We start from the raw sequence: 14,510 nt of genomic DNA, 5'->3' as shown, positions 1-14,510 counted from the left end.
AAATTGATTGTCAGTTCATACACACACATTTGAATTGGTATTGGTTGATATTTGGTATGTTTCTTATTTTAGATATTATATTTGTCGTCACTTTCAAAAAAAAATTTAGTTGTTAATTATTGATTGACACTGAGATCTTTTTTTTTTTACACAAAGAAAAGCAATTTCATTAATCAGAACATAATCCAGTCGGGACAAACCCTCAACTGACCATACAACCAGGTTGGACATACTAAAACAATTAGCTGATTTGTTTCCTCATCGTTTGACGCATAGAATTTTAAAAATTCTTAGAGCTAAAAATGAAATCAAAGATCTTCCAAGCGATCCAAATTGCACCAACATTACAGAAAGCAGCAACATCACAATTGACCTTATCACATAAAAGTCGGTGCTAGAACGGTGTTCGAAAACCCTAATCTCATAAACTGAGATTAGAGAAGCGACATCTCAGCTATCTACATGCCAAATACCAGCTATAGACATGCCGAAAATGTAAACCCCAAACAGATGAACAATCTTTGGTCGTAAAAGGTTAGCTCTTACCATAATTACCACCAACTGATATTTGACGCGGGCTTTCCAGATCCCAAAAAACATCAATAAAATTATTCTCCATAGATCTAACATCGGATGAATCCAAACAAAACTAAACATAAACACAACAAATCACTCCAAAAGGAGAGACAAACCAAACACACTCCAAAAGGAGAGACACACAAACACCCAAAAAGTTGGGTTTTATTGAAAGAAAATCAACGAAGATGAAAGAAAACAAAGGGATTGGGGCGATCCACCGGAGAAGAGACCGATGGAAGCCCCTCAACTAGCTTGAAATAAGACGACGGCTTTTCAAACTCTAATTTTTTGACACTGAGATGTGAGATCTTTATTTTAAAATATGTACGTCATTTTCTGAAGAAATAAAAAATAATGTTTAATTATTGATTAATATTTGAATCTTAAAGATACGTGCTATAAATAACAATGTTTTTGTCATCAATTTAAAATATATTTGACCGTTACAGATGCGGTGAATATATACACACCTTTCCTTGTTTCTAAAAAATAAAAAATAATAAATTCATAAAATCATACATTCTCAATTTATACTAAAGAATTGGCCTATTTATATCTTATACCTACGATCTACTGTCAAAAAAAATGCACAACTGAAAAGGAAGGGAAAACACTCTGGACATACTTGAAACACAAGCAACTAGAAGAAACTGGAGCACCATGCAACAATTTCCTCATAACAGCAATTAAAATGATGCACATTAGAAATGTGGGAAAAGAAACTGGCATCCATGCTAGAAGAGATCATGTTTTTTCTTTAACATGTCTTGTTTCCACCTAGGAAACTTAGAGAATGCTTCTTTCGACATCCCAAATATGGTTTCGAATTCCTCGTCAGAAAGATAAGCCTGAAAGTAGAAAGAAAGAATTAGAAAGGGAAAAAAAAGGGATACATATAAGCTCGAGTTAGAACTGCATAACCAACCAACCTCTCTTCGTTTTAAATCAATTCCAGTGACTGGATTATCAGAATTAGATTTCAACCGGTCATAACTATATGTATTTTCACTCTCACTACCATTCTCCTCATCTTGCTCTGCTTCTGGTTTTGGTTCCGACTCCTCAGTACTCTCTAAGACGGGTTCTGGTTTTGGTTCTGACTCCTCAGTACTCTCTGAGACAGGCTCTGGTTTTGATTCTGTCTCTTCGTTACTCTCTGACACGGGCTCTGGTTTTGGTTCTGACTCCTCATTACTCTCTTTCACAGGCTCAACAGTCTCAGCCTCCTCAACTTGAGTTTCAGTAGGAGTATGAGTTTCTGTAGGATCCTCAACTTCGGGTAAGTTCTCACTACTTCCTACAGTACGCAAATAACACAATAAAGAACATTAATAAAAAATAAAAGGTTTGGATAGCCTCATTTGTATATTAGCCATAAATGATTTTATGCAATAGTTCATTTACAAGACAGGTACATAAGATGATAAGTAGGGAATTCAAGACCTATCATAATTAAAAGTTCTACTGTTTCCTGTAATTGTTTTCAATGAATTTTGGTACTTTAATGTAATAAACCATTATGGTGGAACCAAACTGCATGCGAATGTTTTGTCCTCTAGATTAGTCATTGCTACAAAGCTTTCTATTATATGTATAGTGCCTTACAAAATTTATCTCCCATTTACTTGTTTAGTCAGTACAGATAAAATAAAGTTTCATACCAGAGATCACTGGTTCTGTGGGTGTATTTCTACTGGATTGACGCGGAGATATTGGAGGTGAAACCTTATTCTTGGCCCTAAAAACAAAAGACAAGGCAGCTACTGCAGCCGCTCTTTGTGATCCCGAACTGGCTCCTGCTGGCTTTGGAGAAGGAGCCCGTTTAGGCTCAGATGATGAACTAAATGCAGAGTTCAAAGCAGCCAAAGCCGCGGCTCTTTGAGTATGTCCTCCTCCACTCGTCACTTTTGATTTATCCTAATTTTGCAATAATTTGATTAACCAAATATCAATTTATGTAATTACTCCTTAAAAGATCATAAACAACAAGGTTAGCATAAAAACAACAATGTTTACCAACATAATACTTTCTCCTTTACTGGGAAAAAGTTTTAAAATATAAACAAGTAAATGCATAATCCCCATTGTTGTATCCTTGTTTCCATTATTTCCAATATATTTGATTAATATTGAAGGGCCATGTTCCTCTTAGAACCCTTAGCCTAAGAACCGTTAGAACCTTCTAGTATTAATAAGAGTTCTGCAGAAGAACTGCACATGTAAAAAGTGTCGTGTTTATGTATCATATATTAAAATTATTTTTGAACACACACAACGATGCAAAAAACACGTATTTAGATTTAGATCCTGAAAATCTGTTTAAAATTTAGGGTTCTACAGCAGAACCCAGTGGTTCTAAAGTTATATTTTAAAGATGAGTTCTCTCCTGAGCGCAACCCTAATATTAAAATTTTAATGATAGCAATTATGAGTCTATGACGTTTCTAGCACAAAGTTGGATCACATTTCTTTCTTAAATCAAGGGTACTGATATATGCACACTCTAAATTTATTTATGCACATTCTAACTTTATTTTTGGACCAAATTATCTCTAATTTCATTTATGCATATATCATCAACACTACTTATTTGGCAAAAAAATAGGGAAAATTTGATCTGAAATAAATATAGGGTGTGCATATATCAGCACCCTAAATTAATTACACTTGTTTAGTTCCAACCATATAGTATGCAAATTTAGATTGATACAACTATACTTATATTAGAAACCTGACAAAAGAGGAAGCATGTAAAGAAATGGTACAGTAATTATCTCCTACTCTTAAATTCTCTAAGTCAACTGTTTAAAATATATTATGTGCATTATATGCAGCTTTAGTTTAGTGTTTACCTGACTAGTCCCAGAAGATGAACTAAATGCAGCATTCAGTGCCGCCAAAGCCGCAGCTCTTTGAGTATGTCCTCCTTGATTTGTCTCATTTGATTTGTTCTAAATTAGAAATAATACAAGTAATTAAAGATCTCGTTATCTCATTACTTCTTGCAAGATCATAAACATGAAGGCACAAATAAAACATCATACCCTACCTTATACAACCTTATACTATAGGAAGGTTTAAAGACATAAACAAGTATATACATATTCTCCATGGTTGTATCTTTGTTTCAATTATTTTCAACATATTTGATAAATATTAAAATATTAAATGATTTTAATTATGACCATGACACAAAGTTGGATCATATATATTTCTAAAATTGACTGCACTTGTTCAGTTCCAACCGTAAAGCATGCTAACTTAAATGATACAACTATACTTGGTCAGAGTTTGACTAAAGATGGAGCATATGACAAAATGAATACTATATGATGCTTCTGAATTGCTCAAATTAACTGTTTATATTATGTGCAATTCATGGAGTTTAGTGTTTACCTCAGTAGCATGACTAGTCTCAGAAGAAGAACTAAATGCCGAGTTCAAAGCAGCCAAAGCAGCAGCTCTTTGAGTATGTCCTCCTTCACTATGTCCTCCTTCACTTGTCTAATTTTGAAATAATACGAGTAATTAAATATCTTGTTTTATCGTTACTTCTTGCAAGATAAGTAATAAACACCAAGGTAAACATAAAACATTATATGCTATCAATGTACAACATTCTTCTTTACTAGGAAAAAGTATTAAGATATAAACAACTAAATGCATATTCCTTTGATTGTATCCTTGTTTTCATTATAAGATAATAAACATTATATGCTATCAATGTACAACATTCTTTTTTAGTCTTTCCTAGGAAAAAGTATTAAGATATATAAAGAACTAAATGCACATTCCTTTGGTTGTATCCTTGTTTTCATTATTTTCTAAACATTGGATTAATATTAAAATTTTAATGATATCAATTATGAGCCTGACATAGAGTTGGATCACATTTTTTTCTTAAATAAATTGCACTTGTTCATTTCCAACTGTAAAGTATGCGAATTTAAAATGATACAACCATGCTTGATCAGAAACCGACAAAAGAACAGAAGAATAAGGAGCATATAACAAAACGAGAATTATCTATTGCTTCTGAAATTCTATAATTAATTGTTTGATATATATGTGCATTTAATGGAGGTTTAGTTTAGCGTTTACCTCGGTAGCCTGACTAGTCTCAGAAGTTGAATTAAATGCCGAGTTCAAAGCAGCCAAAGCTGCAGCTCGTTGAGTATGTACCCCGTCATTTGTCTAATTTCGAAATAATATGAGTATTAGATATCTTGTTATATGTTACTTCTTGCAAGATCATAAGCACCAAGGCAAATATAAAACATTATACCGAACCTATATATAAAAATTTAAAGATATAAACAACTGAATGCATTTTTTTATGGTTGTATCCTAGTTTCGATTATTCTTTATATATTCGATTAATAATAAAACATTAATGATATCAATTATATGACCTTGCATAGATTTGGATCACATTTCTTTCATAAATAATTGTACTTGTTCAATTCCAACTGTGACAAGTGCGAATTTAAAATAATATTATTATGCTTGATCAAGAACGTGGCAGAAGAGGAGAAAGCATATAAGAAAATGACAATTAACTGTTGCTTCTGAAATTATTTAAATTAATTGTTTGAAATATATTATGTGCATTACATGGATGTTTAGTTTAGTGTGTACCTCGCTAGCATGACTAGTCCCAAAATATGAACTAAATGCAAAGAGGCATAGTTTAGTGTGTACTTCACTAGCATGACTAGTCCCAAACTATCAACTAAATGCAAAGTTGAAGGCATGACAAAGAACATTATACCCTACCTATATACAAACTTGCTTTACTAGAGAAATGTTTTAAGAAAAGCCAAAATTTAGTATTACACGAGGTACCAACAAAACTGTGTTTCTACTTTTAGTAAAGAGTAATATTTGAAGAGTTCAAAATAAGGAGTAATTGAAGGGTTTACCTCTGCATCAGGACCAGTCCCAAAGAGTAGCATAGCTTTCCTTTGAAATGAATTTCCATGAGCCTTGTTTTGCATCCAGGGGAGAAAGGAAGTCAAAAAAATATAGAAAAAAAAAAAAGAATCACTATAAAAAGAGATACGCATCTAGCATAATATGGTAACATATAAAATCACAACAGTAACAAGGGGCTCATATATCAGAAGGAATTTTAAAATTTAAAAGTACATTCCCTGTATGCAAAGAACCTTTCTTAACTGACTTAACATGGGGCAGGATGATCAATTCCAATTCAAATGATTATTTTTGGAGAGGATATTTCGGAGGAATACACCGATGAAAATTTAAAAAAAGAATACTAGTGAAACATCATTGATAATTGCTTAAGCAACTTTTTATTGTTCAAATTCCACTCTGTGTCCCTTTAACTTCTATATTAGTGCTTATATAGTAGCCTTGTGTTTATTTTTGTAGTGCGAATAGAAAGGCAAACCTCTTGGTTTGCTAATAATCTCCATAAACCCTAAACCCAGTTCTATAACTTTGATTCAGTCTTCTTTTTCTTTTCATTTTTTGTCTGCGTGCTTTCAATCAAGTGACCATTGTTTACCTCATATCATTTTTAACCTCATCATCACTGCTGAAAATATAAATTTAACTATGTAGAAGCAATCAATTTATTAATATGAAAAAGATAAGTGTTGAATATGCAAGACATACATTGGCTTTAGAAGGATCCCATGAAAAGAATGACGTGAAGAAGCATGGTTCATTTCCTTCCGTAACTTTGTAAAATGGAACATGTGGGGACAACTCATCCAAAGATACAGCCATATCAATGTATATCTGCAATGATCTTTAATGGTTGATACAAGTACAGATTGAAACGCATCATCTCTGCAAAGCTCAGATTAATCTAGCAGTACCTGACCGTTTTCAAGCGAATTTTGCTTTTCTTTGGAATCTGCGCGCTGACCAACCCAGACAAACACCTCAGCATGTGAATCGAGTATCATTACATCCTCAGTCAACAAGTCATCTTGAGAAAAATTGTAGACTTCCTTGAACTGTCGATTATAGAACATAAAACTATAAAGCTAATAAGAGTTAAGAGTCTAAGTTAGATATCATGGAGCATAATCAGACAAATAACTCTTACCTCTAATTTTCCTGGGGAGGTCCACAGTGCAGCAGGAGTTGTCAGTTAAAAAGTAAATAAGAGGGATACCAGCTTGTATAAAAAAACTTATACTTTCAGATATGTAGATAAAGTTATAACAGTTGTCTTAAAACTTAATGCAGTAAATGAGTGTGAGTTATTTTTTAAACAATTTATTTTTAAAGATACACCACCTTCATCAATTGAGAATGTGAACAAGTGGGGATCTCGAGTGAAGTCCGAAGACTCTTTTTCGCTGGTGTAACTCTTTCGTCCTCCAAGAGCAGACCAGAATGATGAGTGTTCAGTTCCTTCTTTAGAATTTTTCTTATCTGCACCAGGCTAAATGTACAAATATAAAAACGATTAAAGTTAATTCTATTTGGCCTTCCAATACAATGTTTATTATAAACAGGGAAATCTAATATTTCTCTTTTTTCAGTTGCAAAAATTCTCAAGTGTCAGTCAGCAAAATTTAATAGCCAAATGACAAAGGTTAAAAGATGGCTAAGCTATGCTGCACAAATCAATGTTAAGCGGTCCCCCATGGAGTTTATATATTCTTACTACTTACAAGGTTGGAATCTAGTTATAACCCACATAATTGGTTAAGTTTTCAAAAATCTTATACTTATCCCAGAAAACATGCAAGTCATTTGATTAATCTGAGCTATCACCTTATTTCGAATTCTTTTCCGGTTCCATGGTATTGTAAGTCTAACTACATGTAAAATACGACGAATATACTGTAAAATATGACTAGAACTTTACTTCAAAGATATCATATTCATGAGTATAAAGGTACATGGTCTGCCCAGGTTATAATCATCGCCATGGGCATACCTTCAAGAAGCTTGCAACTTTGATGGCTAGCTGTTGTTGCTCTGGTGTGCTCTTACTTCCTTTCCAGATGGTCATAGTCGAGCCAGATTGCAGAATAAAACAATGATTAGTGTTCATGGAGGTGGCCACCTGAGTTTTAAAGAAACACATATACCAAAAACGCTTGAGGATCCTAAATGACAGAGTACACATAACTACAAAGTTTAAAGTACAGTGCCCACATATATAAACTAAGAGACAAAACAAAACCACTTATAGAACATACCGCGTCAACTTGCACAGCTTTTTTCTGATGCACAGCGGTCCCCAATATTTGAATCAGTGCAACACAGTCACCACTGTAAGTTTCATCTTTCAACCCTTTCTCGGCAATATAATTTTTGTAGCCAGAACTTATTCCTCCCTAAGAAAAAATGAAATTGCATAAATAAAGCCATATTGTGTGCGTGTGTGTGAGAGAGAGGGGGAGGGGGGGGGGGGGGGGGGGGGGGGGGGGAGGTCCGAGAATGGGCATAAGCATCACCACATAGAAGTTTAATTTAGCAATAACAAGATCTTATCAATATACCTTAAGGACAACCATCTGCTGAAAGATGGCAAGAAACTGTGGTGGTTCTTTCCCTTGATAAATACGACCCTGAGAAAGCATTAATTATTACATACTTTCTTTTAATTATGTTCATCATAGTGGTGGATGATGAAGGTACCTGCACAGGTCGTCCCTTCAGTGATCTAGACATGGTGCCAGTTAATTGAGCTGCATTCTTTTGGTCTTCCTAAACATGCAAAATATTTATGTCTATCATTAAATATTCATGTAAAACCTAATCCTTATAGAGGATAAAGTTGAACACGTTGCAGAAACATGCAAGAAATGACACTAGTATGGTAAAAGTTCTGCCACAAGCAAAATGCCAAGTGCTAAATTACTTCACATATACTTGCTATGTAGTATGTAGTGTAGTTAGACAATCGGAAGCTGCAAAGGTTGCTAACAATAAAAATCAAACTGCTAATCTAAGGAAAAAAATGATAGGATAATTGCTAGTTATAACCAGTTTGTGCTGGTATTTTGTGATGCAAGAGCACATCAACTATGACATCTCGTAGTTCACCATTTATGTTATTGATCAATATTGACCAAGAAGTGTGTGATGAGAATACAACATAAGGTCTTTGATTCCTTACATTACACACTTCCGTACACCCACCTATAAATTGTCTTTTATTATTTTTCAGTAGATATGCATTCACGTGTCTTGGCTTTCAAATATTTCTGTTGCAGATGATGACAATGGGAAATAAATTACCTCGACACTATCCTTCCCAATCCAGTAGCATAAGTAGTAATCTTCTTTCTTGTCATGTTGATGTTGCTGATGATTATAAGTGTAGAGAACAATGTAGCAATCTCCACCATAAAATTTACCTATGTCTTCTTTTGGCACTGGAGTTTTATCACTTCCTTCAATGTGCCACACCTGAAAATTCAATTATTCACTCCTGGAACATGCTATTTGACATGAGAATCATACATATGTGTGTGTGTATTAACCACACAAGTACCGACAAGGTAGTTAAAATTGCTGATCTCTGTAAATATATTAATCAAATTTGTGTGTGTGTGTATTTAAGTCAATCCATAATAAAATAAGATTGCAAACCACAAAGGTGTAGATGTGCCTGTAGTTCATTGATATTAATCTATAAAAATCATATACTTTTAATTAAGTGAAGATACTTTTCTCAGTTCTATGGCTTTGTTTGTACATGGAAGATACTTGTTTTTATATCTATGAAGTGGTTAAAATAACTTGACTTATTTAGATTCATATTTCCATGTAGTTCTGTGTGTGTTATTAACATTTATAGGATCTGAATTATTTACTTCGAAGAACGAACTTTGCTTATCTACATAACCTTAATGGGTAGGTAAGTTACTAAGTAGGTCTGTTAATGAACATAGTTTCTAAAGTCAAGCCATGCTTAGCACTTTTGAAACTGGATTTGTTCTATTACCATAAATACTCATGCCCGATTGCTCAAACTGTAGGTGTAAACAAAGGAACCAAGCTCAACTACAGTTGTTTATTTAATTAACATAGGGAACTCCTTCGGAGCACTGATCGGCTTGAGCTTGATCAATTTTATTTTATCTTATTATTACCATTTAGATAGCTCAACATGTTAAGTTATCAATTAGGCTTATTTAACCGTAATCTTAACTTAACTTGTATACAAACCATTTTTGGGTATCTCATTGTTCATTATATAAAATAAACCCTCTAGGTGCTAACTGCACCATAATGTCTAAAAAGCCAACCTCAGTTTTTCCATCTCCTTCAAGCAAAGGTGGGATTTCCTCGTTAACGGGGGCACTCTTAACAGAAGCGCTCTTTGAAGATCCTTTTAAGGCAACACCCTGTTTCTTGAGAAAAGCTACAAGTATTCAAAGAGTTTCCTAGTCAAATTGATTTTTACGGTTCCACAAATATCTGCAGTTTTTTATGATAAGATGTGTATGAATTAGTATCTACCTGCAACTCTTCCTCTACCTTCCTCGGGAGCAGAGGGTGCCGAGCCTGAAGGCCATGAATCAAATTTGGCCTTGAATGCAGTTGTCTCGTGTCCTTGAATAAGACGGGCTACATATGTTGACTTTGGTCTATTTTGACTAGCAATAAAATCCTTTAAAAAAATCACCCAAGGTTGCTTATTTAGAAAGGGAATGAAATAGATAAGGTGTGGAATCATTCTAGCATCATTATCATGGTGATCTGAATTATATAACTACCTCAGCGGATTTTACAGCAGCTTTTCTATCTTCTAATTTTGTTAACCGACCAATCCACACGAATACTTCAGCACCACAATCTAACAGAAAACATTTGTTATTTGCTAATGAAGATTTGGACAGTTCACCAGCTACAGCATTGACTTGACCACCAACAATGCTGCAACAAAATTCAATAAAGGTTTCAACGCCTCGGATCATACATCAACAATAAAAAATTCTACAGATAAGAGAGTAATACACAATCAGATACAGCTACTGACCAGAACTTAGCTTATTTCTAAATCAACCCAAACCAAGCATACCCAAGGTAAAATGTAAGTAGACATTATCCCTACTCCGAGCAGAGAGACTGTTTTCATGAAGCAAAAAATTCCTTAAAAGTTACTAGAATATGCAAATATTATTTAAAATTACAACACTATAGAGATCTAAATAACTATTAAACTAGAAACTGCACAGAATTATCACAATACAACAGATAAAATGTTAAACCCATTACACTATTCTAACAAGTATAGTACAAAGAAGTAGGAGCGACTGCAAAGTATTAAGAGCAAGTCCAATAGGTTACCTATCTCACCTATTAATAATTAATAATATAGAATAATGAGTGCTACTGAGTCCTAGTGATTTAGGGAATCTACTTTTAATGTCAACTCCAGTAGCAATCCCTATTTTTGTTCCCTATTATTATTTTAATAATAAATTTGAGGGAAAGAACGGGAAAAGGAGGGGAAAGATAAAGACAAAATGAGGTAAATGAATATTTTATTCATAAATATTAAATAGGTAATGACTAGAGGTTACCTAAAAATAGGTAATGGCTAAAAAATTTTGGATTGTGCTAGTGATTTAGGTAATCAGTAGGATAGTGTTGGAGTACTTTTTTTGATACTCTGTGAAGATATCCACTATCCTAGTGCGTCATCTCCAGTAACTTCTATCAGAGATTAAGTCCTTGGCAAGATTTAAGAAACCAGGTTCAGGGTCTAGCCTTATTTGTATACATTATAAACCCACACAAAAACCAAATTGTTTTACATAAATTAGAAACCTCTCATAAACTCTTGTGGAGCAATTTGTCAATTATTTCGGGAATAGGACAAATATATGAGTGCATGGTAGAAAGAAATTTTTGATAGGCAGGAGACACAGAAAAATCACATGATCTAACCCATTAAACTTTAATGTCCAACTCCTCAGTCCTTTGACTTATTAAGAAAGGTGTTTAACATAAAAGAAAATGTTAATTGAAACCAGGAAACAGAATTACCTGTATAGTTCAGGAGCCTTTCTCTCAGGAACAACATCGTCTTCACTGGTAACTCTTTTACCAAGTGGAGCAAAGCCACCAAATAGGACCCAGAATTCACCAGAATCTGACTCGGTTTTTAGCTTTCCGTCATCTGGTGCATAGGTATAACACACGCATATAAGTAACGAATGCTGATTCAGATCCACAACTCCACAGTAATGAATGAGTTAAAAAGATATAAAATAGAAACCGAGATAAACAAGTTCCAGATCAAATGACCTGACTATGCTTAATAATTGAAAAGAAGGAACATTAAAATCAACCTCATACCAACAATAGCGACATTACACGTTCCCTCATGATACTTTTCTTTTAAAACCTGAATCACTTCTAATGCTTTGGCCCTTTCCTGAATATTGGAGTTTGAGCCATTGAATTGAAAAATTTTATCTTCAGTGTCCAGTATGAAGACATCATCATGATTCAACGAAGTCCGAGCAAAGGGGACCTGGATAAGGAAAGAAATCGTATTATACTCCAAACATAGTTTGTTACATCCGCAAGACTTTTCTCATGGGCTGCCGAAGTCACACCTGCTTCAATCTAACAGCTCGTTTTCCTTTACAGACGTATAATCTTGTCTCAAACTCTTCCTCTTCAGGTTTCTTAAATCCTGATGCAACACCCCCTTCTAGTGGTATAATACATGGTTTGAAGTACGATAAAAATTTATCCGACTCGTGACCTTGTAGTTCCCTGTGCTGCACTGCACGCCCACCAAGCATTTCATCAAGCTCTACAGTCTTTATAGCTGCTGTTCCAGCTTCATCCTATGATGAGTTTTATATATCTTGTTAGAACAAACTTCCAGCTAGTAGTAAAGGACTAAAATGCCAACAGAAAGAGATAATAACTTACCTGGCTTGTATCTTTTCCTAGCCAGAAGTGTATGTCAAACAAATAAGCACCTCCCCTACCTGGACTTGTCTGCAAATAAACAATATGAAGCAAGTAGTATGATTTTAATTATTGACTTTGTTTGAAACAAAAGAGAAAACATAAGAAGACTGCATGAAAGCCATAATAACCTGCAGGACTATATACGAATCCCCTGAATAGAATCGGCCATAATCAGATTTGGGCAATGCTACTGGCACAAAATTCTCAATTCTCCATATCTCAGTTCCTCTAGTAAGGGTTAAGTACAAACTAATGTAAAAGAGAACGTGAAAATCAGGAATCAAGAAATTACATTAAGTTAAGAACATTAATTTACATCAATGGATTTTTCATATCGTGTTGACATAGGACGATTTTGCAGATACGCTAACTAACAAGAACAACATTGCTACCAACATAGATTCTTTTAAGACATTAATTAAGGATACGGTTTCTGCCCTGCACCCTGAAATGCAGGTTCCAAAGCTTTTCTCGAGCTAGACATTATGTAGATTCTGATCTTATTACCGTCACTCTCAAGATAAAAAAAGGAGGAAAAAACCTTTCTGACTTCCCAGTTGTAGAATTTCCAAATAAGTAACAGCTGCAGATACAAAACAGGGAACGAGTACGTTGAAATATACAAATTAACACTCATGAATATAATAATATCTAAAGTTTCACAAATAAAATCGAAGTATTAATCTAAATCCACTATTGCCCGATACATTTTCTTATTTTGCACTCAAAAAGTAAGCTCCGTGTAGAAACAATAAGGTTCTAAAACTTGAATTCACGAGTACTATTCTCCGATTAGTATAAAACAACGCCTTCCACACTTTCAAAATCTATACACGGGATACCGGTAGAAGCTCAAGATGCAAGAATAAATTAACTACTCCTTTGAGGTCTGAAATTATTCTCTATAATATTAGTGGCACTCAAGAACACATTAACTAAAACCAGCAAAAGAATGGTGGCACTCAAGAACACGTCGACTAAAACCAGCAAACGAATGGTGCAATAACACCAAAACTTACGCTTTCACGACTCTAAACATAGATGTAAAAAAATTCTGAGTTCTCTGCTCTTTTACGCACAGTTGGAATTTCAAAAGCAAATTATGAGTATTGCATTATTAAAATTATATTATCAATTAAAAACAAGGTTCACAATGAACAAAATTTTGAACACAACATAAATATTAACGAATCAAATATCATATTCACAAGGCCATCAAATTAATTCTCAATGTACAGTACATTAACCGCTACACAACAACCCATAAACCAAATATATACATTATGTGCACAACAATTATCATATTTTGCATGATATTTTCCGACGGAACAATTGGCTAAAATATGTTTTTCACGAAACTCAGGCAACTAAGAAACATGACATGAAATTACAGAGATCTGTGATCGATCTTACGTGATGAATGATGATCAGAAAATCAAGGTTTACCTTTATATCAAGAGATCGCTTGGCTGTGATATTATATTAAATTTTTTATGAGTAAATTTGTGGGGATGCATTGAAAAAGCTGGCGAAATGGAAGAGACAGAGATGGGGTCGTGAGAAAGAAAGAGAAGGGATGATGGTGATGATGATAATGGTGTGATAGGGCTTTTGTTTTGTGAAATTTATTATTACAAGGATGAATGTTGTAACTGTCAGATTATTATGTAATAGTTTATGATGGGTGATATGTACTTTTGGAAGATAGGACATGTAGTAATATTTGTGGAGAGAGAGATTATATTCAGGGAGAGATTTTGAGAGAGAGAGAGGACTTTTTCTAGGGAGAGAGGGAATGAATTGTGGAGAGATATGAGAGAGAGAGAGAGAGAGAGAGAGAGAGAGGTGGTTTGAAAAGGCTAAAAAAGTTGGTTTAAAGGCAAAGATCTGGTGAGGGAGCACAGTCCAGGCTGGCTTGTGTTGCTCGGATTTTTAGATTTCCATCGTTTCTTTAATTCTAGTGCACTCTATTTTTTGACTACAGACTGTCCAAAACT

The 14,510-nt window shown here is 34.2% G+C and overlaps 1 protein-coding gene across 2 annotated transcripts; it reads right to left on the bottom strand.

Moving 5' to 3' along the window:
- Positions 1-1,029: 1,029 nt before the first annotated feature.
- Positions 1,030-14,349, bottom strand: LOC108211392 (villin-3). Of its 2 annotated transcripts, XM_064090930.1 has the most exons (26): positions 13,960-14,346; positions 12,942-13,096; positions 12,642-12,741; positions 12,472-12,540; positions 12,147-12,383; positions 11,884-12,061; positions 11,572-11,704; positions 10,296-10,455; positions 10,039-10,189; positions 9,825-9,940; positions 8,812-8,982; positions 8,209-8,277; positions 8,070-8,138; positions 7,767-7,904; positions 7,502-7,630; positions 6,853-7,000; positions 6,653-6,669; positions 6,426-6,560; positions 6,220-6,345; positions 5,502-5,564; positions 4,681-4,773; positions 3,976-4,083; positions 3,432-3,530; positions 2,241-2,496; positions 1,509-1,876; positions 1,030-1,427 (listed from the first exon to the last, which is right to left on the bottom strand). In XM_064090930.1, the coding sequence occupies exons 2-26, from the start codon at positions 12,995-12,997 to the stop codon at positions 1,314-1,316; spliced, it is 3,303 nt and encodes a 1,100-aa protein (XP_063947000.1). In that variant the 5' UTR covers positions 12,998-13,096; positions 13,960-14,346; the 3' UTR covers positions 1,030-1,313. The 2 variants fall into 2 exon arrangements, 1 of the variants encoding a protein (XP_063947000.1); XR_010290639.1 differs by lacking the exons at positions 1,030-1,427; positions 1,509-1,876; positions 2,241-2,496; ... (3 more) ...; positions 5,502-5,564; positions 6,220-6,345 and having other exon boundaries at positions 6,428-6,566; positions 6,659-7,000; positions 13,960-14,349.
- Positions 14,350-14,510: the final 161 nt, after the last annotated feature.

The sequence above is a fragment of the Daucus carota genome, chromosome 3 (assembly GCF_001625215.2).
Source record: "Daucus carota subsp. sativus chromosome 3, DH1 v3.0, whole genome shotgun sequence".
Classification (NCBI taxonomy): Eukaryota; Viridiplantae; Streptophyta; class Magnoliopsida; order Apiales; family Apiaceae; genus Daucus; species Daucus carota.
The sequence above is the reverse complement of the archived record's forward strand: the minus strand, read 5'-3'. Positions and strand labels throughout refer to the sequence as shown.

What these genes read in the sequence shown, in the direction of transcription:
- LOC108211392 (XM_064090930.1), bottom strand. Translation starts at nt 12,997, where the DNA reads ATGTCTAGCTCGAGAAAAGCTTTGGAACCTGCATTTCAGGGTGCAGGG. An exon ending in ATTCGCTTGAAAACGGTCAG is followed by an intron (nt 6,346 to 6,425) that starts GTACTGCTAGAT and finishes AGATCATTGCAG; the next exon opens with ATATACATTGATATGGCTGT. An exon ending in AGACTAGTCATGCTACTGAG is followed by an intron (nt 3,531 to 3,975) that starts GTAAACACTAAA and finishes TTTCTAATTTAG; the next exon opens with AACAAATCAAATGAGACAAA.